Source organism: Gobius niger (assembly GCF_951799975.1).
Source record: "Gobius niger genome assembly, chromosome: 7".
Lineage (NCBI taxonomy): Eukaryota > Metazoa > Chordata > Actinopteri > Gobiiformes > Gobiidae > Gobius > Gobius niger.
Window position 1 is genome coordinate 32,568,113 of NC_136858.1, and position 25,905 is coordinate 32,594,017.

Below are 25,905 nucleotides of genomic sequence, written 5' to 3' on the forward strand. Positions count from 1 at the left end.
CCTCCTTGTCAAAAAAGTCACTTTTGACACTGGTCCTTTTTTTGGTTGAGGCCATTTCCAGCCCATTAGATACTGATTTACACCATTGTATTTGGTATCATTGTAACGAAGACATTTTCATGTTTCATTTGAGCCCAAATGTACTACGCTTTGACCATTACCGTGGTAACCATAGCTCCTCAAACACAAACCTGAGGACATTTTTTCACCATTTTCATAAAAACAGTTTTACTATGTTTAACGCTGTTTCTTCAAAGAACATCACAGAGACAAATGTTTGATACTCGGCAACTCTCTAGACTCTGAGGATTCTGGAAATGTATAAAATGTCAGTACTTTCTCAGCTCAAGGCCTCACAGTGAGCCACGAAGTAAAAGAATGTCCACCTCACATGAGCCTCTCCCATTGAAATAAGCCTATATCTGCCATTCTAAGGTTGGAACAGCTGGTGAGACTTTCTGTCCAGGACAGGCCAATGCAACTTGAAAATACATTTGTGGAGAAGAACAGCTCTGTATTTTCAGCAAAAAGTTGTTTATCTATTTTATATATTGTAGATATTTATCATATTATATGCTATATACACACAATGGCATTCTGTTTCTTTCACTACTATACGTAGTCCTGTACATTTGTCTAAAATGTCTCAATAATCCAAGATAATTCCAAAAGTGTGTCTTTGTAGACACCACATGGTTGTGCCAAAAACACCATATTTTACACTAGATACTAACTTAGTTGTTAATGTATTTGCTGTAGAAAGTTTGTTCTGAAGTTGAATTTGCCATAAACCACACGTTTGAACAACATCCTTTTTTACTGATTAGTAAGTTAATAAAGTAACACATTTTGTAAGGTTATTTCAGTAAAGTTGTTTTATTTCATTACAAATAAATAAAATATAGTAGTATAGAGATGGTGAGGTGTGAGGTGTTATAGATTATAACCAGGACATGAAGAGTCAACTCAAAACTAAAGCTTAGCCTCATCCAGAACTAAATCACAGAGGAATTTCTCCAGCTTTTCTGTTTTTTTGTGTATGTGCTGTATTAATATATTGGAGTTTTTTTATGTTGTGTAATTTATTTATTTTCTTCCCAGGCATATTGAGTCTGTGCGCATGAAATATGCTGTATAAATGAATAAACAAAAGTTTACTTATTAGTTTTATGGACAGAACTTAAAGACACAGCCAGGAACCGGAGGGTGTCCGGTTTGGGAACCCCAGGATCTCAGGTGTTGTTCTGTTGGTTTCATCAAATCAGGACCTTCAGCTGCCCTGGGGCGGTTTATCTGGGGAGCTTTATCGAAGTTGCAGCCAAGTGTGAAGTGGGATGAGTATCAGCACCTCCAAATCCGAGGCCATGGGTGGCTTTCCCTCTCCAGATCGGTGGAGAGGCCTTGCCTCAAGTGGAGGAGTTCAAGTATCTCAGGGTCGTGTTCACGATTGAGGGACGGATGGAGCGTGAGATCGATAGACAGATCAGTGCGACATCGGTAGTGATCGTTGTGTCGGACTGTTGTGGTGAAGAAGGAGCTGATTTACTGATTGATCTATGTTCTGCCCTCACCTATGGTGATAAGATCTGGGTAATGACCGAAAGGACAAAGTCACAGATGCAGGCGGCCGAAAGGAGTTTTCTCAGTCACCTAAGAGGAGCTTGGAATAGAGCCGCTGCTTCTTCCCATCGGGGGGAGCCATCTTAGGTGGCTCGGGGACACACTGTCTCTATGTGGCCTGGGAAGCTTCGGGATCCCTTCAAAAAAGCTGGAGGAAGTGGAGAGGGATGTCTGGAAATCTCTGCTTTGCTGCTGCCTCCATGACCTGACCATGGGTTAATTATCTTACCACCAAGTGTGGACTGAATGAATTCGTTTGGGCGACTTGTCTCATGTGAAGAGTATTCCTTATACTCATACTCTATCCTTTCTTCCCTAGTTATGAACTATATCTCAAGATATTTTAACTTGACCACTCAAAGCATGCCTCCTCTAAAACCCCAGACCTCAGACTTGCCGATGCCAATCCTTGGTGCCGTGTACAAAGTTCAAGGGCCAGATCTTGTGACTGGCACAGTCCGTGCGCAACTCTAAACGCAACGTGGTGCACGTGCAATCTTGCATGTGGCGCAGGTTTTGCGCTAAAGGCTGTGCTGCTAGGGAGAGGGCGTTGTTTAAGAAAAAGAGGCCGACTGAGGCGTGGTTCATTATAAGCAGCACTCGCGCTGCTCTTCTATGGCAACCTTCACATTATGTTCCTCTTTACATCGCGCTGCCTTGTCTTCTTCTACGTCAAATTGAAAACAAAAGCGAAATTGCCTTGAAAAGTCTGTTTGAGCGTCGGTTACGCACGGCCTACTTTGATACAGTAGATCAACACACACACCCCTAACACCAAACACACCCCAACACCAAAACAACAGTTTTCCATAAATAAACCACACACGCCTCAAGTGCCACAACACCAGGTCTGATCTGAGTTTTAATGAGACATTTCCATCGTGTGTCAGTCTTTACCTCCTGATGATGCTCCTTGTGTAGCCACAGCTCAGTCCAAAAGAAAGAAGCGCATTTTACAGGGGGCAGAGCAACTTTTTTTTTTCCAATTCAGCCGCTCCAAGAATCCTGCAGCTGTAGTGCAAATGTTCCAATACGCTTCAGTTTTCTTGCAACTGCTGCATAACTCTGCAACTCCTCCACAGCCGATGTGACAGTTTCTGATCAGTTAAATCCTGTACATTTCGTAACTTTGCACATTCGAACGGTGTCCAACGTGAGGCTGCTGCCTCTCTGTCCCGCTGGCTCAGCTTGGATCTGCAGCGAGTGGCTGCAGCAGTGGAGGGACACTTTTATTTCTTTAATCTTTATTAAACATTGCACGCTGCATCATGCATGTTACGCGTTTACAAGAGAACCCTCCCCTCGCTGAGCCACCTCTGCAGGGCTCAGCATCCCCTCGGGCTGACAATAGTTATATCGAGCTCAGTCAAATGCAACTAGAAAACTGTCTCTTGGGAGCTCAGCAGGCACCACCTCTGAAAGCTCTTGTTGCCTCTTGTGCACATTTTATCTCAATACCAGCATCTTTTATGTTAATGGAAGAAACCAAAGCATCCAAAGAAAATCTGTCCACACAGACAGAGGATGTAAACTCCACACAAAGACACCTACTTTGAGCTTCATACTGAGAGGCAAGACCACGCTAAGCACTAAGACTAACCACTGGGGGCCTGCAATCTCTCCTGCGCATTCAATAATTTTTGGGCCAGATCTTCCACCTGGCGCAAAGACAGCGCTGCTCCAAACAAGACAAGACCCACATTATTTTCCTAGCTTACATCGTGCTGCCTCATGTTCTTCCTTTAGTGTTATGGGCTTCTATAAGCTCTATCAGGTCAAACTAAAAACTTGAGTTAACCACTGTCCGTGTCTGAGAGAAAAAGATGTAAAGCCGGTCCTGCTGTGGTTCCAGTCTGTACTCAGCCGAAATTCACCCCCACTTCTCCCTTGCCCCTTCACAGTCGCAGAGTCTGGTTGGAAGAAAACATAACATTGCCAATGGCCACAGGTCGCCATTGTCAACTGTTGCAGGAAAAGCTTGGTTCTTGCCTAACCAATTGTCTAACCAACTGCAGTTTGTGTCTCTGGGAGACAGCTCTCCTAGGTCTCCTACAGCTGCAGGAGTTATGCAGGACACAGAACTGTGGCTGTGTTTAAGCTGTAGCTAATCTTACAATTTCCACAACTTCTTGGACATAAAGGTATTCCCTTCACCCTTTTCTATCAGCATAATGTTTTTTGTACAAGGGGATTCAAGAGTGACTGAATGTCTAGCTGTCACCTCACAGCAAGATGTTCCTGGGTTGGATATCCCAGGCCATGTGGGACCTTTCTGCGTAGAATTTGCATGTTCTTCTTTTTGTTTCATGTCCCCTGAGTCAATTTTCTGTAGAATCCAGTTCTAGTACGGTAGAACACCTTGGTACTTCTAACCTAGCTTTTGGCTCAAAATCTAGCAATAGTTAACCCCCTTTTGTCTTTCTCCCGAGGGCTATTCGACGGCACAACTCTCTGGAAGCAAAAGACAATGGTGTCTGCAATGTTATATTGCTAGAAACTTTATTTATTTGCCAATTACCAATGTAGAATTATGTGGTTTCAGTAGTGATTTTTTTTTTTACAATTTAGGATACAGATTATATAATACAGAATAACTGTAATTTTTATAAATGTATTTTCAAGTTGCATTGGCCTGTCCTGGACAGAAAGTCTCACCAGCTGTTCCAACCTTAGAATGGCAGATATAGGCTTATTTCAATGGGAGAGGCTCATGTGAGGTGGACATTCTTTTACTTCGTGGCTCACTGTGAGGCCTTAAGTTGAAAAAGTACTGACATTTTATACATTTCCTGAATCCTCAGAGTCTAGAGAGTTGCCCAGTATCAAACATTTGTCTCTGTGATGTTCTTTGAAGAAACAGCGTTAAACATAGTAAAACTGTTTTTATGAAAATGGTGAAAAAATGTCCTCAGGTTGGAGTTTGAGGAGCTATGGTTACCACGGTAATAGTCACAGCGTAGTACATTTGGGCTCAAATGAAACATGAACATGTCTTCTTTACAATGATACCAAATACAATGGTGTAAATCAGTATCTAATGGGCTGGAAATGGCCTCAACCAAAATATGGACCAGTGTCAAAAGTGACTTTTTTGACATGGGTGTGGTTCACTTCAACAGCTCAAAACTATGACAAAGCTGTAACTCTGAAAAGGCTATCATACAAAAATATAAACCTCAGACATGGACCTACTTAAAAATCAACGATAGCCTTTGCCACCTTTTCGGTACCGATTTGCCAGATTTTGGGGTTTGGCCCATGGACTAAAAAGGGCAAAGAGGCTTTGCTTTAAACTCAGGGCGGCAGCGAGCCTCCACAGCTCTCCAAAGGCTGAAGCTCAAACCTTTCCAAATGTACAAGACAAAGACCAGCGCCATGATGCCTCCCACAGTATTGTCACGGGAAAACTATAACTATATATTATTATAACTACCCAGGGACGAAGGCTGATGAGTTCAATCCTCGCCCACTGGTTGAACCTTATCAATATTTTCAAGGGATCAGGTCCACACGAAGCCTATGCTTTTAACTCCAGTAATTACAGACACATCAAACATGTCAACTAGGGTTTTCTGGAAACTTTCAATAGGAACTTTAGCTCGGGAATTTGGGGACTTTTCAAAAATTAAAAGCTGTCAAAATTATGATTTTATTGCATTTTCTGTTGAATAAATAAGAAGTGAACTATTAGCTATCCATTAATGATGTTCTTGAAACATAAAACTTTTAGTGATGGCCCGTAAGTGTGAGCATCTTATCGTCAGGTCAGAACATAACAGAACTTTCCTCAACCTAAATTCTGCCTAATTCTCTTTCAAATAACTGGTGGGACAGACGCCAAAGTTCCATGGAATGAATTTGTTTTATCACACTGTGATTGGTTATTGGTTAAGTTCACCTGTCTGTAACTCAGATCACGACAGACGCTTATCATTACTGTACGAGGAGTGGCAGGGCCTGTGTCTGACACAGAGCTGCATTAAACTGACCAAAATTATACACTTTTATATCGATATAATATTGTAATACTGTATGCACTTGGTGAATAAATGAAAGATGGATAGAGATGTGGACTGAGTCTATTCCATTCTCAAAAGCTCTTCTTTGTATCGGTCACAACCTAAACACTGTCTATAAAACCCTGGTGCTCAGACACTGCAAAGATGACTCTTTTGAGACTTTTTCTCTCTGCTGTGATATTTCAGTGTATAACTATCAAATAAATGTTTTATGCTTCTGCCTGTAAAGACGCAACCTTCAGTTTTGTTAATTCCCTCTTAATTCCCATACATTCCCATTAATTCCCATAAATAAATCAGGCTTTTCAAGGCTTTCGAGAGCAAATAGAGCGGCCTCTTTGAATACATATTTTTTTACTGTCTTTTACTGTTTGTTTTAGTTGCTGTCCACTGTAAAGCACTTTGTGACCTCTGTCTGTGAAAAGTGCTATATAAATAAAGATTACTTACTTACTTACTTTTGGCAAAACAGACTCTACTTGTTATGAAGTCATGTGAAAGTGCCTTTTTTCTTCCTCCTCTGCGCACTCAAACCTCTTTACCTCAACGATACATTCGGCCATTCGTGCACACGTCCAGCACCAGCGTAAGCAGACATGGGAGGCTGACGCGGGTCAAGAGACCGGCTCAAGGACACAACATTTACGAGAGCGCAAAATGTAATTATTGGGGCTGTACCCACTTCTCACGGTAGACTAAAACTAAATTGAGGTTAAGATATACTTTTTGTCACCTTCGAGTTTATTGTGTTCGCAGCCATTTGTTAAAAAAAACAACAAAAAGAAATAGTGTTGTCAGTAGGCTAGTTTTTGTCAGCATTACTGGTCACGTTTTACTCCCTGAAAGTTGTAAAACTTAACTAGCTTCCTCTATCACAGTTTGAAACATAATGTGAAAACAATCCTGCCCTTGTTGTTGGACACATGTTAATGCACAGTAAAATTATCCCATATTCTCTCCCCCTCGGTCCACACGCTTCCCCTCACACCGATTTGAACGTGTGTAAAACATGGGTATGTGGTCACGGAGGAATGGGACATGTGTGCTCTGGGTGTGGTGCAGTCTGGTGTTGTGTGGCATGGAGGGTCTGCTGTAGCATATGTGTGGTTTATATTTGTGGAGTATGAGCTCACCTTCCCCGCCGCCATGAGGGACAGGCCCAGCTGGTGCCAGAGGTGGAACTCGTTGAAGGAGAACTTCATGGCTCTCTCCAGACACTGAAAAACAAGACATAACATGACCCTCGAACATGGATACTACGCACTAATATCTTCAGATTCAGTGACAAAAATATGACCTGACAAACAAAAACTACTGCTGAATAGAGATTGATGATGTGGGTTTTCTCAGACCGATGCCGATTTTGTGGATTCTGATTGGCCGATGCTGACAAGCGATGCCGATATTTTTGAGTGACTTTTAAAAATGTCTCATCTATAATCCTGTGTATGATGCGTCTAACTGTGAAATGTAGGCTGGTTTAGTCAGGATATTCATGTTTCTCAGCTCTTCTGAGGCCTAGGAAGATGTGTCATTTAAAGAGGGGGTATTATGCTTTTTTCAATCACATAGCACCAGTCTATAGCACACTACAATGATGACCAAACCTTCTGTTGGTCTGTAAATGCATTAAATTAGAATAACTGCCTTGTATAAAATTGCTCTCTCAAAATGGCTGTAGCGAATGTCTTGAAATAGGTCTCCGTCTCTTTAAGAACCTCTGACCCTTTCCGACACGCCCCCTCCACACACTGTCTGTGGCATCAGTGGGGAGGGGGTTCTGCTGAGGAGCAGTGGTTGGTTACTCGGCTGATGACGAAAGGTTGGAGGCGTCTCCAGGAGGTGGGGGCGTTCCTAGGAGGACTCAGGCAAACCTATCCCTAAAATGGCTGCCATCAAAGTTTTTACAGATTACTCAAAAATACGTGAATGTGCCAAGGCAACACTTCAGGCATGTTTTTAATGAGGGAATGATATAATAACATGATGTAAAGCTTAACAAAGGCGATTTTGCATAATACCCCCCCTTTCAAGGCTCTGACTGAGCTCTTTCCAATGCAGAAAAACTGGACGTTTCTATCACTTCCGGTTCCGGAGATATCGGCCTTTTAGCAGCGTGATATCGGCTAATTGCCAATATTGTAAAACACCCAGATATTCACCCAAGATATCAGTTGGAGTCTGTTGTTGGATACATGCCAGTAAAGTGTGTTGTTACATGCATGGAAGTAAAGTATTAACTCGTTGCAAACTCCCGACCCCTCCAAAAAATTGTGGAAAAACAAGATATTTATATAAAAATGATACACACGATACTGTAAAAATGTCACACCAAGCATCTCCATCCATTGTCCAGCATTTGCTCACACAAGCAGATTCACATTCATCCTATAGCTCTAGAGCTGACGTCGCCAACCTCTTCCTTTTTCATAACAAAAGTATCAGAGAGCTGCTTATACTTCGAAGACACTTTGAGGAGTTCTCCTTGGAGAGTTAGTCGCCAAGATATTTCAACAAAATGAAAGAAAATACCTTGAATGTTGTCCCTATCCTTTACTTTCTTTGCCTAATTGCTTTGCAGATTATGTTAAAAATGTTCAGAACAAAAAGAAAATACATCTAAAATGTGACTTATAGAGAGAGGCAGAACTTCTTTAGCGAGCTCCCAGAAAAGAAATGAAGAGCTACTGGTTGGAGATCCCTGCACAAGAGGGATTTTTTGTTGTGCAGAGAAAGCAGTGCACGGAGGGGAAACCAAAGCAGACACAGGGAGAACATGCAGACTTCACACAGAAACGCCTGGCCTGGGGATTCAAACCTGAGACCTTTTTTCTACGAAGCATTTATAGAATGTTATATTTGACAAAGATCTGTTGGTATGAAGGGATGCTTTTACGTCACTGCATATATCTACAAGTTTCTTTAAAGACTGTTATCTTAAGTTTACATCCTTTGTAAGCTGTTACGAGTGCGATTAGCCACATTTGGGTATTGGTTCAAAACGGTTTCTAATGCCTGTCAGTCCCCACTCACCACCCGCACTGCTCCATTTGCCGCATAAAGAGGTGATTGATGCGTTTGAGCAGCAGAGAAAGTCTATAGAAGCAGCTTACTGCCACCAACACCGTGTGACGGGAAGAGTCAATGAATAATGCATGTAGAAAGCTTGCACAGGGCAACAGAGTTAGGAATGATATATTATTGATTTGCTTAATAATATGCTGCAAATGTAGGTTGAGTCGACAGGTCAGGTTGAAGCCGTTGAGAGATCTGCTCAATCAAAGCAGGAGCAGAGCCGTGCCCTGATTCAATGATATGCGCTTACTGCTGCCTACGAGGGCTGCATATATCGGCAAATTATTGTTATTGCAATATTAGGAGATGCAATATCCATATCGCAAGAGGCAACGCCGTACAGCATGACAAATGAACAGCATAAAACAAACCATAAGAAGACAAATGTTTAAAATTAATTGCCAGTGATTTGAGTTGAATTCAATGAAACCTACTGTGTTGGGATGGTAAACTAATGCAGTTATACCGTTGTAATAATGATGTCCCAATTTTTAATCTTCTCTTGTGCAGCCCTGACTATTTGGCGCAGAGACCATGATGACTTACGGCGCAATCCATCAACAACCTCACGAATAAACAGGAGATTGTCAATCAAAACACTCACAAGAATCATAGGACACAGAATCATTGCAATGACTGTTCTGATCTGGGGTTGCTGCAGTTGGTCAGGTTTGATTTCAGCAATACTATGTTCCCAAAAGAATGAGAACTGGTAAGGTAAGGTATACTTTATTGATCCCCGTTCTCTGCATTTGAACCCATCCTCGTTGCTGACTACCTGAACATCCTGAATGGCCATGTTCTTCCACCAATGGATTTCTTCTTTGCTGATGCACGGGCATTTTACAAGATGACAATTCCAGGATTCATCAGGCTCACATTGTGAAAGAGTGGTTCAGAAACATGCGGCATCATTTTCACACACAGATTGGCCGCCACAGAGTCCAGATCTTAAAGGAACAGGCCAATGTTTTTCCATACTGAGATATGTTCTTCAACCGAGTTGATACGTACCTGTCTAGTCTTTGTGCCCGTGGAAGAGCTTGGTCGCGTCTAACTTCACCCCTGTTTGGAGCTATAGGAATACATTGGGACAGGCCAGATGCTAACAACATCTGGGGGTATTATGCTTTTTTCAATCACATAGCACCAGTCTATATCACACTACAATGATGACGAAAGCTTCTGTTGGTCTGTAACTGCAGTAAATTAGAATAACTGCCTTGTATAAAATTGCTCTCTCAAAATGGCTGCAGCAAATGTCTTGAAATAGGCCTCTGTCTCTTTAAGAACCTCTGACCCTTTCCGACACGCCCCCTCCACACGCTGTCTGTGGCATCAGTGTGGAGGGGGCTCTGCTGAGGAGCAGTGGTTGGTTACTCGGCTGGTGACGAAAGCTCGGAGGCGTCTCCAGGAGGTGGGGGCGTTCCTAGGAGGATTCAGGCAAACCTATCCCTAAAATGGCTGCCATCAGAGTTTTTACAGATTACTCAAAAATATGTGAATGTGCCAAGGCAACACTTCAGGCATGTTTTTAATGAGGGAATGACATAATAACATCATGTAAAGCTTGAAAAAGTCGATTTTGCATAATACCCCCCCTTTAAGTCGTTTTGCGTGACTGTGGGCACACACAAAGACCAGACAGGTACGTATAAACTCGTCTAAGCTCAGGTAAGAACATATTTCAGTATGTAAAAACGGTGGCCTGTTCATTTAACCCATTGACAATCTTTGGGATGAGCTGGAAAAGGCTTAGTGCAATGCTCACACTCTCCGAACAACATCGTTGCTCAAGACGAAGTTGGTATCTTGAGTACAAACAACGGTGCTTAGGGAAAAAAGGAGTTGGCAGAGGCATTGTGCGCTACCAGCAGCGCTGACTACAACAAGCTAGCCATTATATTCTTTACTAAACAGATACAAAAGCAGCAGTGGATGGCTGGCCATGCAAACTACGAGCACGTCCTGCTTCCTCTTCGCGCTCCTCTTCTTTACATCGTGCAGCCTCACATTTCTTATTAAGCGCGGGGCAAACTATTAATTCTCCCACTGTGAGTTAAACACTGTCTAGCTCCCGAGAGAGAGAGAATATATTGATGGGTCCCGCTTTAGCGTTAGTATTTAAGAGTATGGGACCAACTCCACGCCGCAGAAACGTGATCAGAACACCAGCACAAGGGGGTGGGTCAGCAGTACGCAGCTGGAAGATTAGCCTGTCGTGTTCATGTTTTTCATGCATTGAGGCTACATGCACTTCTTGTTCTTAAACGGCAAAACAACTGCACAAACTAAAATGAATTACCTAAACAACTCACCCACTTAGGTTCAGTTTTAAACTCAGAATTGATCAAAATGTCTTGGGGCGGTGAGGGAAAAGAGTGTGGCAGAAGAGAGAGATTCGTCTTTGAGCAACTTTTAATGAATGTCCTTATCACTGAGACACAGGGATTAAGTTTCTCCCCTGATCGTTCAGTCTTACACTCATCTTTCCCTGTTCCTTTGCTGCCTCAAAAATTCATTTCAGCTCAGCTTTATTTTGAACATCTTTACAGGCAAAGCTTCTATTATTTATTATTACAAATCAATAGTTTGAATAGGGTGGATTGCCTCTCAAAAATCCCTTGTAAACCACTCAAAAAACCATCAACTTCTCCATATTTTCCTCCCCAAAAAGGCCAATGTTAGTTCCCACGGAGGAGATATTTGTCTGTCTGCCTCAATCTCTCCTTCTAGCTCTTGTGGCGTATACCTGGAATGTTCCGCAGTGTGGTTTTGCTCAGAAATAACAACTTAAAAGATGGCACAAGGAAGTGAATTATGCAATTACATGCATAAAAGAGACTCAGACTCATCCAGAAAGTATTCATATTATTTGTTTAGTCTCGCGTTGGACACAGGAAAGGCTCTGGCCGGGTCTAAATTAGGTTAGTCGTGCTGCAGTCTGGTCTCGGATAGCATCGGTCTCATAAACCGGACCACACATGGATCTGGCTGCAGAGTCGTGACCAGTTACAGCGGCTTATTAAAATTTAAATGTCATCGAGTCATCCATCTCGCCGTGATGGATTGCATTCGCTGTCATCAATCACGCCCCATAAACAGACACAGGTTCTTGCAGCATGACTGTCAGGAAGAGCACTTTGTTGAAACTTTGCTTGTCCTTTGGCGACATTGAACGATGACTGATTATTAGATTGTTTTGCAGTGCAAGTTCAAGGCAGGTTGGAGGTTTGACCCCTGCAATTATGGTATCCTTTGGCAAATCACTTGTTGTTGCCTTTACTAATGTGCACATGAGTCTGTGTTCGACGTTGTTCAGAGAGTTTGTGAAGGCTCTCATTCATCCAGGGATTATCCATCGCATTAGAGATTTTCAAAATCGTCGACTGCACTGAGTTGGTTGAAATGAGGATGTTTTGCTTCACTGCTAAAAGTCATCTTGAAATAAGTACATTTGTCCTTGACCAATCTGTACATGGGAGGGCTGGGAAACATGTTTTTATTTTTTATCTTTTTTTTTGCTCTCTGCCCTCTGCTCAAAGGATAAAGGTCATACTTTACAAATGTGCTAAGAAGAACTGAGCCCACCTACAGATTTTTTGTTGTTTCATTAGCTCAATCCAAATACAGTATAAATAATTTGGATGTTTGACAATCTTTGTTGCACTGTGACTTTTCAGTTAGAGCAAGGGTTCGCCTTTGCAATTTTGTTTATGTTGATGCACATTCACTAAATACACCAAATATATATAAGCAAAATATATTTGCAGTTCATGCTTATTTTGTTTTAAATGGAGGGGGACCATTTTTTAACAAAAAAACACTGAAATGAACAAAAACAGCAATTTTATTTCAAGAAAACTATGTTTTTTTTTTTAATCTAATCTTCTTCTAATCATTAAGATCTTTTTTTCTTCATTTATTTGTAAAAAAAAAAAAAAAAAAAATTGCCTGAACAGACACATTAGTTCAATTCCTTTCGAGACAATTTGACTTATTTCTAGATACTTTTTTTTACACTGACTCGTCATCAACTCAACCAACCCAGTCCCAGTCCAGTCAGTGATATTGTAATTCTCTACAATAGTGTTCAAAAGGGGCAAATGATTTACTTTACTTTCAAAGCCACCATTTTTCCATACTGAGACATGTTCTTACCTGAGCTTAGATGAGTTGATGTGTACCCGTCTGGTCTTTGTGCGTGCCCTCAGTCACGCAAAACGACCAAAGATGTCGTCAGCATTTGGCCTATCCCAGTGTATTCCTATAGCTACAAACGGGGGTGAAATTGGAAGCGACCAAGCTCCTCCACGGGCACAAAGACCAGACAGGTACGTATCAACTCGTCTAAGCTCAGGTAAGAATATTTTAGTGTGTAAAAATGGCGCATTGAGTTGCCTTGTGTTCGAATTGCTCGGTATAAATAAAGTTGCCTTGCCTTGCCTTGCCTCAGGTGAGAACATATCTCAGTATGGATAGGCTGGGATACAATAAGTGCCACGATACAAAGGGGTAGATGCAATTTGTATTGTTATCGCAATTTCAAAGCATTTCGATGTAGTATTGTGTAATGTTAAAGCTGCACTACCTCATTTACTCCGTTATCAAACCATGAAAGACAGAGGTGGTTGAGTAAATGCTGCCTAAATGTGTTCCCGTCTCTCACAGACCCTCCCGCACATATTCCAATTGCTCACTTGAGTTAATTAGAAGCACGTCTCAGCCAGAGTTCACAGAGTTGAGAATTTAGCCTTTGACTTAAGCTTTTGCGAGAGAAGAAAATGTGCTATATTTGGACAAAGAAAGCTTACAAAGTAGATCTAGGCTGCCAAAAGAAATGTCCTCAACTACGAAAAGATTAATTGATTCCTACAAAGCATTTCCCTTATAAATAAAAAAGTAAGCATCTAAAGAGGGAAAAAAATGTGACATGGCTAAACATCTCTACAGAAGTATTGTAAACCCAAAATGAAATGCAGTGACATTGCCAGCAGAACCATAGGCCTGCTGGCTACGCCGGGACATAATGCTGACTGTGTGCGTCTCTGTTTTGTGGCATGTCAGTAATGCGTCTGCTGAAGGAGGAGCTCTGACCCCGCATGCCGCTCACATACCAGCCTCACACCAACCCAACACCAGCAGTGACTTCACCGGGAAGAGAGTGGACTGACACAAAAACAGCAAGGGAGCGACAGACGAGACCACAAACCTAATTGCATTTCGGCCCCTTTGGCTCGGGCCACTTTTCATTTGGCCGTTTGTGTGAACTTTAAACTTCCCATTAGCCCCTCAGCAGGGATTATGCGGGATTTGAAATGAGTGGCACAGATTTAACACGTTACAAGGGTCATGGACTGTACATAGTGGCCCACAAAGAGCCTATTCATGTCGCCTGTTCTGTTTCCATGTAAAGAGTGTTTTCTTTGTTGTTTTCTCAAAGCGCCCTTTTCTTCAGAAGCTGTGGCTGTTTATAATACAATGTGAAAAGGTGCAACTTCATTCTAGATTTTATACTTTTTAATATATTACTGATTACAAATTAATTAATTGAAAAGTAACTTTACTTTACTGATTGCTTGATTGTATAAATAACAAAGCTAGATTACAAGTTATTTTATTAGGTAGTTACATTCAGCTGCGGCCGACAACATCTCCACCGCTTCAACACACTAATGACAAACCCTTTTGCCAATACTCAATTTGCTGGAAGTGCATTTTAACATTAACATTTTTGACTAAGAAAAATGACGTATTTCCATCTCTCTTCCCAACCAATGTTCATGTCTTTAGGCTGAATCCGTTACTTGTCACATTATGTTACGTCACTCGCCGAGATGCAGAAAGAAATGTATTTTTTCCAAAAGAAAAAAAACTAAATAGTAACACAGTGATTTGGAAAAGTAACTTAAATCTGATTACTTATTTGGAAATACTTACTGAACTAGTCACTGAAAAGAGTGATCCGATAACAGTAATACGTTACTAAGTAATTAGTTACTGGCATCACTGGTCAGGACTAGGGCTGTGTAGGTACTACCGGTATCGAAAAAACAAAAGAAAAAAAAATCTTGTATCTTTAGATTCAAATTTTGATGCTGTTGGTCCTGGGACAGGATCACAGAAAGTGACTTGGTAGTTTCAACTCAAATAAATTATTTTTTCCCAAAAAATCTTTTCCCCATCTAGCCCAATTTTTTTTTTTTTTTTTTTTTTTTCTCTAATGTTGACCCAATGTTTACCAATTTTTGTACACATTTTTTCCATTTTTTTCTTGTTTTTACCCTATTTATTCCCAATGTTTCCCTATCTTTGCCCCTTTTTCTTTACACATTTTTTCTTCATTTTTGCCACATTTTTGTCGTGCAGATCTTTCACACATTATTGTTCTGTTTTCTGGTTCTAGACGACAGATATTTTAGTGTACGTATCGGAAAAAGGATCGTTCAGGCATCGGTATCGAAAACCAAGTATCGATAAAGTACTGGTTTTGAACAAACTGTAACAGTGCCCAGCCCTAGTCACTTTTTTTTCCCATTATTTCTTTATAAGGACTTTTATAGTGAGGGAATACAGATATTTCCATCTTTTAGTTGGCTTCAGTGCCATCAAGTTGTCCTCAGTAATATTGTTTATATTTTCCTTAATATATCCAGAATTTAGTATCGGGACAGGCCAAGGTTTACATTCACTTTTGTCATAATTAGATAGAATCAATAACATCAGCGATGCATACAGCACAGTTGGACACAAAGTCACTGCACATTGAATAATTTATCTGCTCCACAGTCGGTGGTGGTAACTGATGTAGGGCAGGGACGGTATAATGTACATAAAAGCAGGACTTGGGATCAAACGTCAACCGTGGACAAGTTAAAGGTTGAACATTTAGCAACCTGACCGACTGTGGCCCGCTCAGTGTAATTGTGATTGGTTTTCAGCTGCATCCTTACACCTACACCTATACTCTCAGCTAAAAAGTGGGTTATTAGTTTTAAGGCTCTCAGCACTAAAAAGGGCTTTTCTCAAACCAAGGGCCAAGATTTTTATCCGCTTATCACTGACAAAATAAGACACGAAGGTGAGTGCTGTGTGAAGAGAGCAAACATGGCTCTTTTTGTAAACAGAGTTGGCAACAGACAGGATTTTCCCTGCGCACACCGAGGCAGGAGTTCAGACGATGCTTTCTCTGACTCTGCAGCACTCGGCCTCTCACTGGCCAGAAATTGTCTAATGGTGCCCAGCAAAAAACTAGACCAGGTTTTGATGCCTGTTTGGTCCACAACATTAAAGGAAGTGACTTTGCTGTTTCTGGATGACAAATATTTTAGCATATAGGTATTGAAAAAAGTATTGTTAAGGGTATCAGTATCGAAAACCAAGTACCGATATATAAAAAAACACGCAACGGTACCCAGCCCGAACAGTCTTACAGAAAAGAATGGAGCATCAGTAAATACTGCAATTGTGGTTCCATTTGCAACATGCTTTAACCTCTTAACTCCCGCCTGAACCGAGAGCATTTTCTCCAGTTCAGCTTTACCCAAATCCTGTAGGCCAGTGTAACACCTCATTTGAAAGCTAAGACCTACAAAACTAAATTGATCTTTTTGTCAAATTTTTCGATTTTTTTTGGTCCATTTTTTGGTCCATTTTTTGTCACTTTTTCGTCAAATTATTCGCATTTTTTTGTCAAATTCTTATAACTTTTTCGTCCATTTTTTCTCAATTTTTCGTCAAATTTTTCTCACTTTTTTGTCCATTTTTTGTCAATTTTTGTTTTTTTTTTGTCAATTTTTTGTCAATTTTTTGTCACTTTTTCGTCAATTTTTCCTCAATTTTTTCACATTTTCATCCTTGTTTTCGTCTCAGTTTTGTTGCTATTTTCACACCTTTTCTCCAGAAGCTTTTGGATTGGGGTAAAGCCAAACTGGAGAAAATGTGCTCGGTTCAGGCGGGAGTTAAGAGGTTAAAGCAGTACTAAGTAACTTTTGCCCCTAGAGGCCATAAGCGCAACCGCAGGTGTCTTAAGTTGGGATTTTTTAACTTATTAATTGTCTTGTAGAGGAAATACTACACTGACAGAAAAGACAAAGGGAGAGCGTGATATTGTACATCCAATTATACCTTTTTTTTTCACTTAAACTTGGCTGTAAATACTGTTTAAAGTGACTCTAGCCCACAGTTAGCTTTGCCCGCTAGCATGTTAGCATGGCATGGCTTTCTGGCCAGAGACACCGGGGGAGATGAAAGACCCTCCAATCATCCCATAATAATCTACAAAGAGGATTTATTATGGTAAACACGTTACTTAGTACTGCTTTAAAGGGACGAGATGGAGTTTAAAAATGCAATTATGTATTTTCTACCCCCTACATGCTCCAGCAATGTCCTAATGTGCAGAATGAACCCAAACCTATTCACCACAGCTGCCTCTAAAAGCCTGCGCTGTCACTCAAAAAGTCGTTCAATGGAGTCCTAAGTACGGTTATGCACGAGCTTAAAGAGTACTAAGTAACTTGTTTCGAAAACCGGAGGCGCAATACATACTCATGGAATCACGAATAAGAAACTAAGGCTTAAGGGTCAAAGCTAACTGTGGGCTAGCGCCACTTAAGCAGTATTTACAGACACGTTTGAGTGACAAAAATTATCTCCATTGTGTAATTGGTTTGTGGCACAATGTACAATATCCCTCTCTCCCTTTGTCTTTTATGTCAGCGTAGTATTTACTCTCACGGACAATAATGAGTAAAAAAAAACACAGCATGCGCTTATGGCCTCTAGGGGCATGAGTTACTTAGTACTTCTTTAATATAGAAACTGCAGCTACGCGTAAGACGTGAGGTGGCAGTAGTGAGTATAAAAATTACAACTTCCCTTTAATCCCTTTAACTAAAACTAACATTGCACACATTGTAAGATGGCTGAAATATGAGCCACCAAGTCTCAGGAAGACTCCCTCGAAACACATGTAATATATTTAGTGTTTCTCAAGCTTTCACTCCAAGACGTAGGAAATAAATGACTTCACGAGTACCACCAAAACTATACTCGCTTAAAATTGTGGCTCTTACAATCTTTCTGAACCAGGACTTGTGTTTTGACTTGACATTAGTTTTAAATGCAGAAAACATGGCAGCTCGGCCTGTAAACATGTCTCTCTATGTGGGAGTGTGTGAGAGTTGAGCTGCTGGTTTTACGGTTTAGAGATATAGAATTTCCTTTACTGTTGGGTCAAGGTCAGGGTTGAGGTGTTAGGTCCATTTCAACGTCAGATGTCATGCTAAAACCAGCTTAAGAATGCATTATGTCAATATCTGCTGCAGCCATTGACAAGCAGTGAGGTCTGTGATGTAGATCAAATCCTGTATTTACAATCTGAGTTTTTCAAAGCAATTTGCAGCTAGTCTCTAGTCTCACTTTCCAAACATTTTGTGATGCACAGAACATAAAAAAGCACATATTACTTCAGTCAGCAGCACAATGATAAAAGTAAAAAATATTGTCTAGATTTTGACTGTTTCCTTGAAAAAAAAAATGAATATGAATGATGATATAATGAATATGACATCACCTAATATTGCAGTAACCCTAATATGGACATACATTGTGCAGCCTTCTGAACAGACCTAAAACTTGTAGTGCCAGTTTTTACCTCAGACAGCATGCCATACTGCCCCCTCCTGGCCATGCCGATGGTGAGCAGGTCATAGACGGAGGAGGCGTCCTGCAGGCTGGCCTGTCGGGCCTCCGCCTGGTCGGGCATCCGGCTGATCACTGCCTCTGCGCTCGTCTACAGGACACAGGGGAAAGGAAAGATATACAATCAGCAGGTTTGAATCATAAAGTGAATCTCAGTCCTTGTCCCTGTAGAGATGGGGAGTGTGTCGTCTCACTGCTCTGAAGTTTCAGTTAATGTGGCAAGAACCTCTAGAAATGAGTAAAATGCTCTTGGAATCAGTATATTTGCCCTTTATTTGAGTAGGCAGTTTTTATTGGCTTATTTTCCGTGCATGTTTGTTCATCTGGCAGATTTATTTTACTTGGCAAGTCAGAATCAATCAATATTCTTTATTTCTGTCATTTCAACTTGTCTACCTTTTCCTTTTGTTATTCTCTGGACGTTGTCTGCAAGTTACTTACAAAATGGCTCATTTTATATCAATCAGTTCTTCTCCAGTGTTTACAACAAATGCACTGTATCTACTAGGCCATGTTCAGGTTTTTGTCATATAGAATTGTTTTAGTTTTATAATTTGCTCACAATCTTTGCAGCAAATTTACAGAAAAATCAACAAATAACTACATTAATAACATGTAAAAAATGGACAGCAACCCATCTAACTAAAAAAAGTAATTTCAATGTATCAATTCCCCATTTAAAAGTTGCCATTTACGACTTAACTACTTCAATGTGTCTGAATGTGGGCCTCACCATTGATTCTGTGATGAGCAGCAGCAGCACGGCCTCCTCCACCACGTCCTGCGGACAGAAGCACCTGCGCAGAGGGGAAAACAGGAAGTACATTTAAGGAACAGGAAGTGGCCCAAGGTCCGGTCAGGTAGACGGTCAGATTAGGAGACTCGTGTTTCTGTAACTGAAGCCTTTTCTCCTGCAGCGGATCTTATTCAGTCTCCGGTGTCGGGCTGAAATACTTCGTTCCCTCTCGCTTTTATCCGACACGTGTTCACAAAATCTGTTGGGTCTCGTTTCCTCTTTTACTTTTCTGTTTAGGGCAGGGCGATATGAGAAAAAAAAAAAAATGTCAGAAGAAAAAAAGCTTTCCAGTCCAATCCAACTAACACCAAATATTTCCATTTACTCCTCATTTACTGTAGTTATTTCCTCCATTGAATTGGCAGCCGACCTGACGATAAACCTCTTAACTCCCACTTGAACCGAGAGCATTTTCTCCAGTTCAGCTTTACCCAAATCCTGTAGGCCAGTGTAACACCTCATTTGAAAGCTAAAATCTACAAAACTCATCTAAATGGATCTTTTTCCTCACATCATCAGATTTTTTTTGCAACATTTTTGTAACTTTTTTGTCATTTTTTTTGTCTTTTTTTTGTCACTTTTTTTCTTCTTTTTTTTCATTTTTTTGTCACTTTTTTGTCACATTTTTTTTAATTTTTGTCACATTTTTGTTGCATTTACATCCTTGTTTTCGTCTCATTTTTTGTGGCTGTTTTGGTGCTTCTTTCCCCAAGGAGCTTTTTGATTAGGGTAACGCCAAACTGGAGAAAATGGGATCCGTTCAGGTGGGAGTTAAGGGGTTAATCCCTGGGCCGTACCCGTCGGTGCTGTAGCGCTGCGGGGGTTTGACCGTGGGGTAGATGGCGTCTTTGGAGGCGGCTGCTCCCTCTCGGTGGAGCCAGGCCGAGGGGGGCGGACCCAGAGGCGGCCAGTAACTGTCCTCACTCACAGAGGTCAGCAGCACCTCGGCCAGCTTCCTCGCTGCAGACTGGACACACAGCAACAAGACAACGTTTTGCACAGGGTCAGTCTTAAATGCTATTGCATAGAAAGCTGGTGCTTAAACAGGATAGAAAGGAAAGAAAATCCTTGTATTTTTCTTTAATTAAACCACAGCGTACACAAAAGAAAACGCCACAAAATGTCATTACATGCTCAAAGTAAATCCCATATTCTTCATTTGAGACACTGACCTTCCTGAAGTTCTGAGACCCTCGGGACTCGATCACCCGCAGCACCCTCCGCAGCTGATGGGCCCCCTGTGCCAGGTGCCTGCGACGTACAAGGGCAGTGTAAGTTTGATATAGCAATAATATGATCAAGTACGAGCTGTGGAAAATGGTTTGAAGGAGAGATACTAAAGTCTACTGCTATTACAAAAAACAACAATTCAGTAGGAGAAGTAAAAAACAAAAATACAAAATCATCTAATAAAAACTTCTGAGCTTAGCACACAATATAATATTAGGGGCAAAAACTGAGATCAGATTGCATTGCTCTCATGAAGTTGTAAAAAGCTATCTTGAGAGCTGGCATGGCATAATAAATGTAACAAACATTGAAGAGGTAGAAGTTTTTTGTGACTGACTACACAGGCCAACACTGACATCTAGTGGCTTGAAAATGAAATGCACTTCCACAGTTTACCCTGAATAGTCTTTCGGAATCTTCATCTCACTAGCATCCTAAAAGCAGGACTCACCCTCTGTGCAGAAGGCAGAGGTAGGCGCTCTGCAGTGCGGCCTGGAGGAAGTATCCCAGCTCGAGCTCTGCTGGAGGAGGCAGGGGGCTGGATTTAGGTGTTTTGGAGTGGGGTGTGGTTACATTCTGCAAATACACAAGAAATGTTGTTTTGTTTCTCCCACTCAGCCTGCACTTCATCCAGGTACTGTCCAATGTTTAGAGATTGGCAGTGACTCAAGGATCAGAGCAGTTGGAGGATATACAATTTTAGATATCAAAATGTACACAATGAGCTAAATGCACACACGACATGCTGCTTCACCATCAAATGCTCTTCGACCTTCCACCCCTTGTTATACTGGTTTGCATGTTCTCCCCATGTCTGCGTAGGTTTACCATTAAAAACATGTACAAAAGGCCATGATGAATGAGAGTGTGTTTGAGTGTGCGACTGTACAATGGATGCAAATTAGCCCAAAGCTACAATCCGGTGTGGTGTGTTCATTAACTCGCACTGTCCATACCAAATAAACCAATAAATACATTTTAAAAATAGTTCTGGCTTGGTCACAGTTAATAATCTGTACATTGACGGTAAATTTGCATCATTAAACCAACTGAAGGAAAAATATAATCTCTCTAATTCCCATTTCTTTCGGTATTTACAGGTTAGACATTACACCCAATCAAAAATGGAAGTTTTTCTAAATCTACCCCTGGAGAAATTTATGATATTTGTAAGAGCCCTCCTTTCTCCAAGCGTCTTGTTTAGAGAACTGTACGTCTATTTGATGATTGTATTATTGCGCACACTGTAAAAACTAGGGATACTTGGAGAGAAGAACTAAGTGTGGAACTGTCTGAATCCATGTGGAACCCCTGTTTGTCTAATATTCATTCCTGCTCTATAAACAGCAGGCACCAATTAATTCAATTTAAAGGTCCTATATCATGCAAAATCGACTTTTTGGAGTTTTTTGCCATGTTGTTATGCTATTTCCTTATCAAAAACACCCCCAGAGTGTTTTTTGGCTTCATTCACGCAGTTCTCAGTAATCCTCCTGAATCCTGCTCTCTGAGCAGCTGCGCCTCCCTCTCCTGGTGAACGACTGACTCAGTTGTTTCGTCACAGCAGAACGGAAGTGCTCGGAGTCTGTAATGTAATGTCTTAATTCTATGCTTACGGCCTGATTTTAATTTGTAAACCAGCTTTTTCATTATTTCTGTTGTAAGAAAGAAAAAAAGGATGTGCCCGAGGTGCTTCCAGGTCAGCTGGGGCCAAAACAAACGCACGTGTGTGTTAGTATGTTAGCTTGTGTGTTAGTGTGTTAGCATGTGTGCTAGCTTGTGTGTTAGCGTGTGTGTGAAGCTGTGTTGCAGATGCCAACTCTTTATAACTGCATCGTGAAGTAACTTCACTTATTGCTGTTAATTTATATCACGGTAAAGTTGTATGTGCGGAGAGAGAGGGTGGAGTTAACTGAATCGAAGCGTTGTGTCTTCCGGGTTTGAAAAATACCTCCAGAAAACACTTATATTTGTCACAAAAATGAGTGCTGCATAATGGTAGAGGTACAATATATCATATAAATGCCTATACTTAACTTTGGAATGGCTAAAATAGCATGATACAGATCCATTAAGATTGTCCATCGCTTACATTATTCCAAAGTCAGATTACATAGAATATATCCATCAGTTTCCCCAGTGTGTGACAGGTGTAATATGTCAGAGGGTACACTGTCCCATGCTTTTTGGGCCAGCTCTTCATTGACAAACTTTTGGTCTAAAGTATGTGACTGGTACTCCAAAGCATGTCAGAGGCCCCTCCAGCCTGAGCCCAGACTTGCTATTTTTGGCTGTTCACAAATAACAAGGCCAATTCCAACTATAATGCGGCAACCATTGGAGCTGGGATTGATAGTTGCCAAGAGACTGATATTGAAGGAATGGAAGTCTCGCACTCCTCCTTCCTTTCAGGTATGGGTCACTGATATGTTATCCATAATACAAATGGACCAGTCAAATGGACACGTTTCTTAACTCATTTTGAAAAGGCTTGTGCGTAAACCTTTAGTCTGACAAAAAACACAAGTATTCCACTTTGTACCAGTCCTTAGTTTTTACATTTGCTATTTTGCATTTCTAGTGCAGTACTACCTAAACATTTAGCCGAACCTTATCGAGCTCTTGTAGGAATGAGAGCGCGGCGTCGCAGGCTTTGAGGAAACAGGACAGACTCTCCTCCTCTCGCTCCGACAGACGAACACGGGACACTCCTGTCACAGACTGATGACCCAGAGATAAACCTGGGGAGGAGAGAGGAGACAATACAGATGAAACTCCACATCAGTCACGGAAAGGTAAAATGTGGAATGATTTGATTCACCTTGTACTTTGGTATGAAGGTTATTTGTCTCTAGACTGTTTTGCATATGTTTACTCATTAAGCGAATCTAGTCCATGCAAACAAGGTGAAATGAATGTTGACATGCAACATAAACTCTGCTATATGCGGTCCTTTTTAGAACATAAGACTTAGCGATTGGTTTTGAAGCAATTTTAACCTGTCAAAACAATAAATTATTACTGCTTAAATTTGTTTATGTAATTCTATTTTATTAGTAGCTTTTTTTTTCTTTTTGACAGGGAAAAAGCCACAGCCAGCCTTAATGAGATAAGCCACAGCCCAAAGACAAGACATCAAGGTCCGAATATTCATATCTGAAAATCACGTGACCATAAACTATTGATAAAACCATAAAAAAGTACTTTTAAACTATCTACTGTTGCAGTTGAAGCCACTGTAACATTCAGAGAAGTCAAATAAGATGATTGTGGTTTGATGTGGAGGCTGGAGCTGAGCTCACGTCCGATCATCAGGAAACAGAGACTTGATAATGACGAGTCTAACCAGATTATGCAACGTCCTCAATACCATTATGACTTTAATGCTCTGGAAATGTGGCCCATGACATCATATAATAGTAGAGTTTCAGAAGAAAATCAAATTTGCTGGGAGGGAATGGTTGTTTTGTAACAACAAGTTGTTTTTGGTGTATAACTTGCATTGAGGTGTCAAATTTCTAGCTCATAACTTAAATGTTCTGCAGGTGTGTTAGCGTGTTACGTGTGACGGGTATTCTTTATTCTTTTGTATGTTGTTGTATAACAATATATGTATGGACTTTGCATGTTCTCCCCATGTTTTTCCGGGTGCGCCGGATTCCCCATCACTAAAAACTTGTACAATGGGTGAATCTTTCAGCCAGGTGACTCTGACCAATAGCCTGGTTCCACATCTGGAGATGGGTCCTGGGAGGCTGCATTGCAGCTGCCCCGGCGGCATTGAAGGATGGGTCAAAAGCAGAAAATTCATTTTCCTACAGGGATCAATAATATTTAACTTAAACTTTACCTTTACCGTTGTCCCATATCTGTACTTTCTAAAAGTTTGTTTTATGTATTTATTTAAACAGGGACAATATACAATATACATTAACCTCAAGAAGGAGAGATGCATTGTACCAGGCTGAAGCACTTGTGCTAGTTTCCACCTGTAGTCCCTGACACTTATTTTTCCTACACTTATTCGTCCTGGCCTATTGTACATGGTTTTAGTGAAAGGGGAAACCGGAGCACTCAGAGGACACCAGCTACCGAACACACAGACGGGAGGTTAGCTCCCAAACTCTGCCTGTGCTACAGATTTAGTTCAAGCTCGAACACGTTTGCAATCCAGGAATAATTATCTCATGACAAGGTGCTCATTAACCTGGTAAAAAAGACCCTTTATTCCCCCAAATGACCAGTTTCTTGTCCCCCAAACTCTCCTTCCAATTGGCCTGGGCTCAGTCTGTGCTGAGGTCTCTGTCCACTCAGCCTGATCCTGTCCAGCTGCGGGACATTCATTTAAACAGACCCAATTTCACACTCTGTGTCCACGTCAGCGCCATACAAGGTCATTGTGATTTCAGGTCTGCAATATCTCCAACCAGAGACACCAGGAGGAGACAGATCATTCGGAAAGGAAAGGCTTGGGGTATTTTGATGCAGTCAGCAGCACCATCAGCACGACCCTTGGGGGGAGAGTTCAGCCAAGATAATTGGTCAACTTACAGTTCAACGTAATAACAATTGACAATACTTTTAAGGGGGGCAAAATGTATAACACCTCTGTTTTTTAGTGGGGAACTTTTCCTTATCCAGCAATATCACACCTGCTATACAGTCGCTGCGTTGTGTTCTTACTGCTGTGAAGCACTTTGTCAGCCTGTCTATGAAAAATGCTACATAAACAGACTTAGCCTTCCTCACAGACGCACCTTTAATAACGAAGGCCTCGGCCAGGAGCCGCAGGTGGTACACGGGCTGGTCGTCCTTGGTCAGCTCCTCCAGTCCCACTCGGGCGCACATCCCCTGGGCGTCTCTGAACCTGCCCTGGACGTAGTGCACTTTCGCCATCAGCAGCAGCGCCTCGTTCAGGTATCTGGGCTGCAGACAGACGGGGAGATAAAACCTGCTCATACTGCTTGAAAAGTAACATAAAAACATTTGCAGAGTATGTTTTAAAATTCCAGATTTTGTTTCCACACATTTTAAAGAGAACGGTGAAAAGAAGGGCAAACCTAATACAAGAATTACATTGATTTACGAACAAGTTAGTAGAGGTCTAAACAGGCAGGAATTCTACACAATTTTGACAACCTTGAGACTGGATATCTTGTTGTGTGCACCAATTAAAGCAGAACTAAGTAACTCATGCCCCTAGAGGCCATAAGTGCCACTGCAGGTGTCGTAGCATGTTGCGATTTTTTACTCATTAATTGTCCGTGAGAGTAAATACTACGCTGACAGAAAAGACAAAGGGACACGGGGATATTGTACATCCAATTACACAATGGAGATATTTTTTTTTCTCTCAAACTTGGTTGTAAATACTGTTTAAGTGGCGCTAGCCTGCAGTTAGCTTTGCCCGTTAGCCTGTTAGCTTCTTCTTCGTGATTCTATTAGTGTGTATTGCGCCTC

The 25,905-nt window shown here is 41.2% G+C and overlaps 1 protein-coding gene across 1 annotated transcript in view; it reads right to left on the reverse strand.

Annotated features, from left to right (window-relative positions):
• The window catches only part of ttc7a (tetratricopeptide repeat domain 7A), a 114,276-nt gene that overhangs the window by 76,015 nt on the left and 12,356 nt on the right, over positions 1-25,905 (reverse strand). Inside the window, exons 3-10 of the mRNA XM_079559424.1 lie at positions 25,203-25,371; positions 23,056-23,186; positions 20,897-21,021; positions 20,388-20,466; positions 20,013-20,182; positions 19,153-19,216; positions 18,373-18,510; positions 6,773-6,856 (exon numbers count right to left, since the gene is read on the reverse strand). Of these exons, the coding sequence (XP_079415550.1) occupies positions 6,773-6,856; positions 18,373-18,510; positions 19,153-19,216; positions 20,013-20,182; positions 20,388-20,466; positions 20,897-21,021; positions 23,056-23,186; positions 25,203-25,371 (960 nt within the window). The remainder of the gene's footprint in view (positions 1-6,772; positions 6,857-18,372; positions 18,511-19,152; positions 19,217-20,012; positions 20,183-20,387; positions 20,467-20,896; positions 21,022-23,055; positions 23,187-25,202; positions 25,372-25,905) is intronic.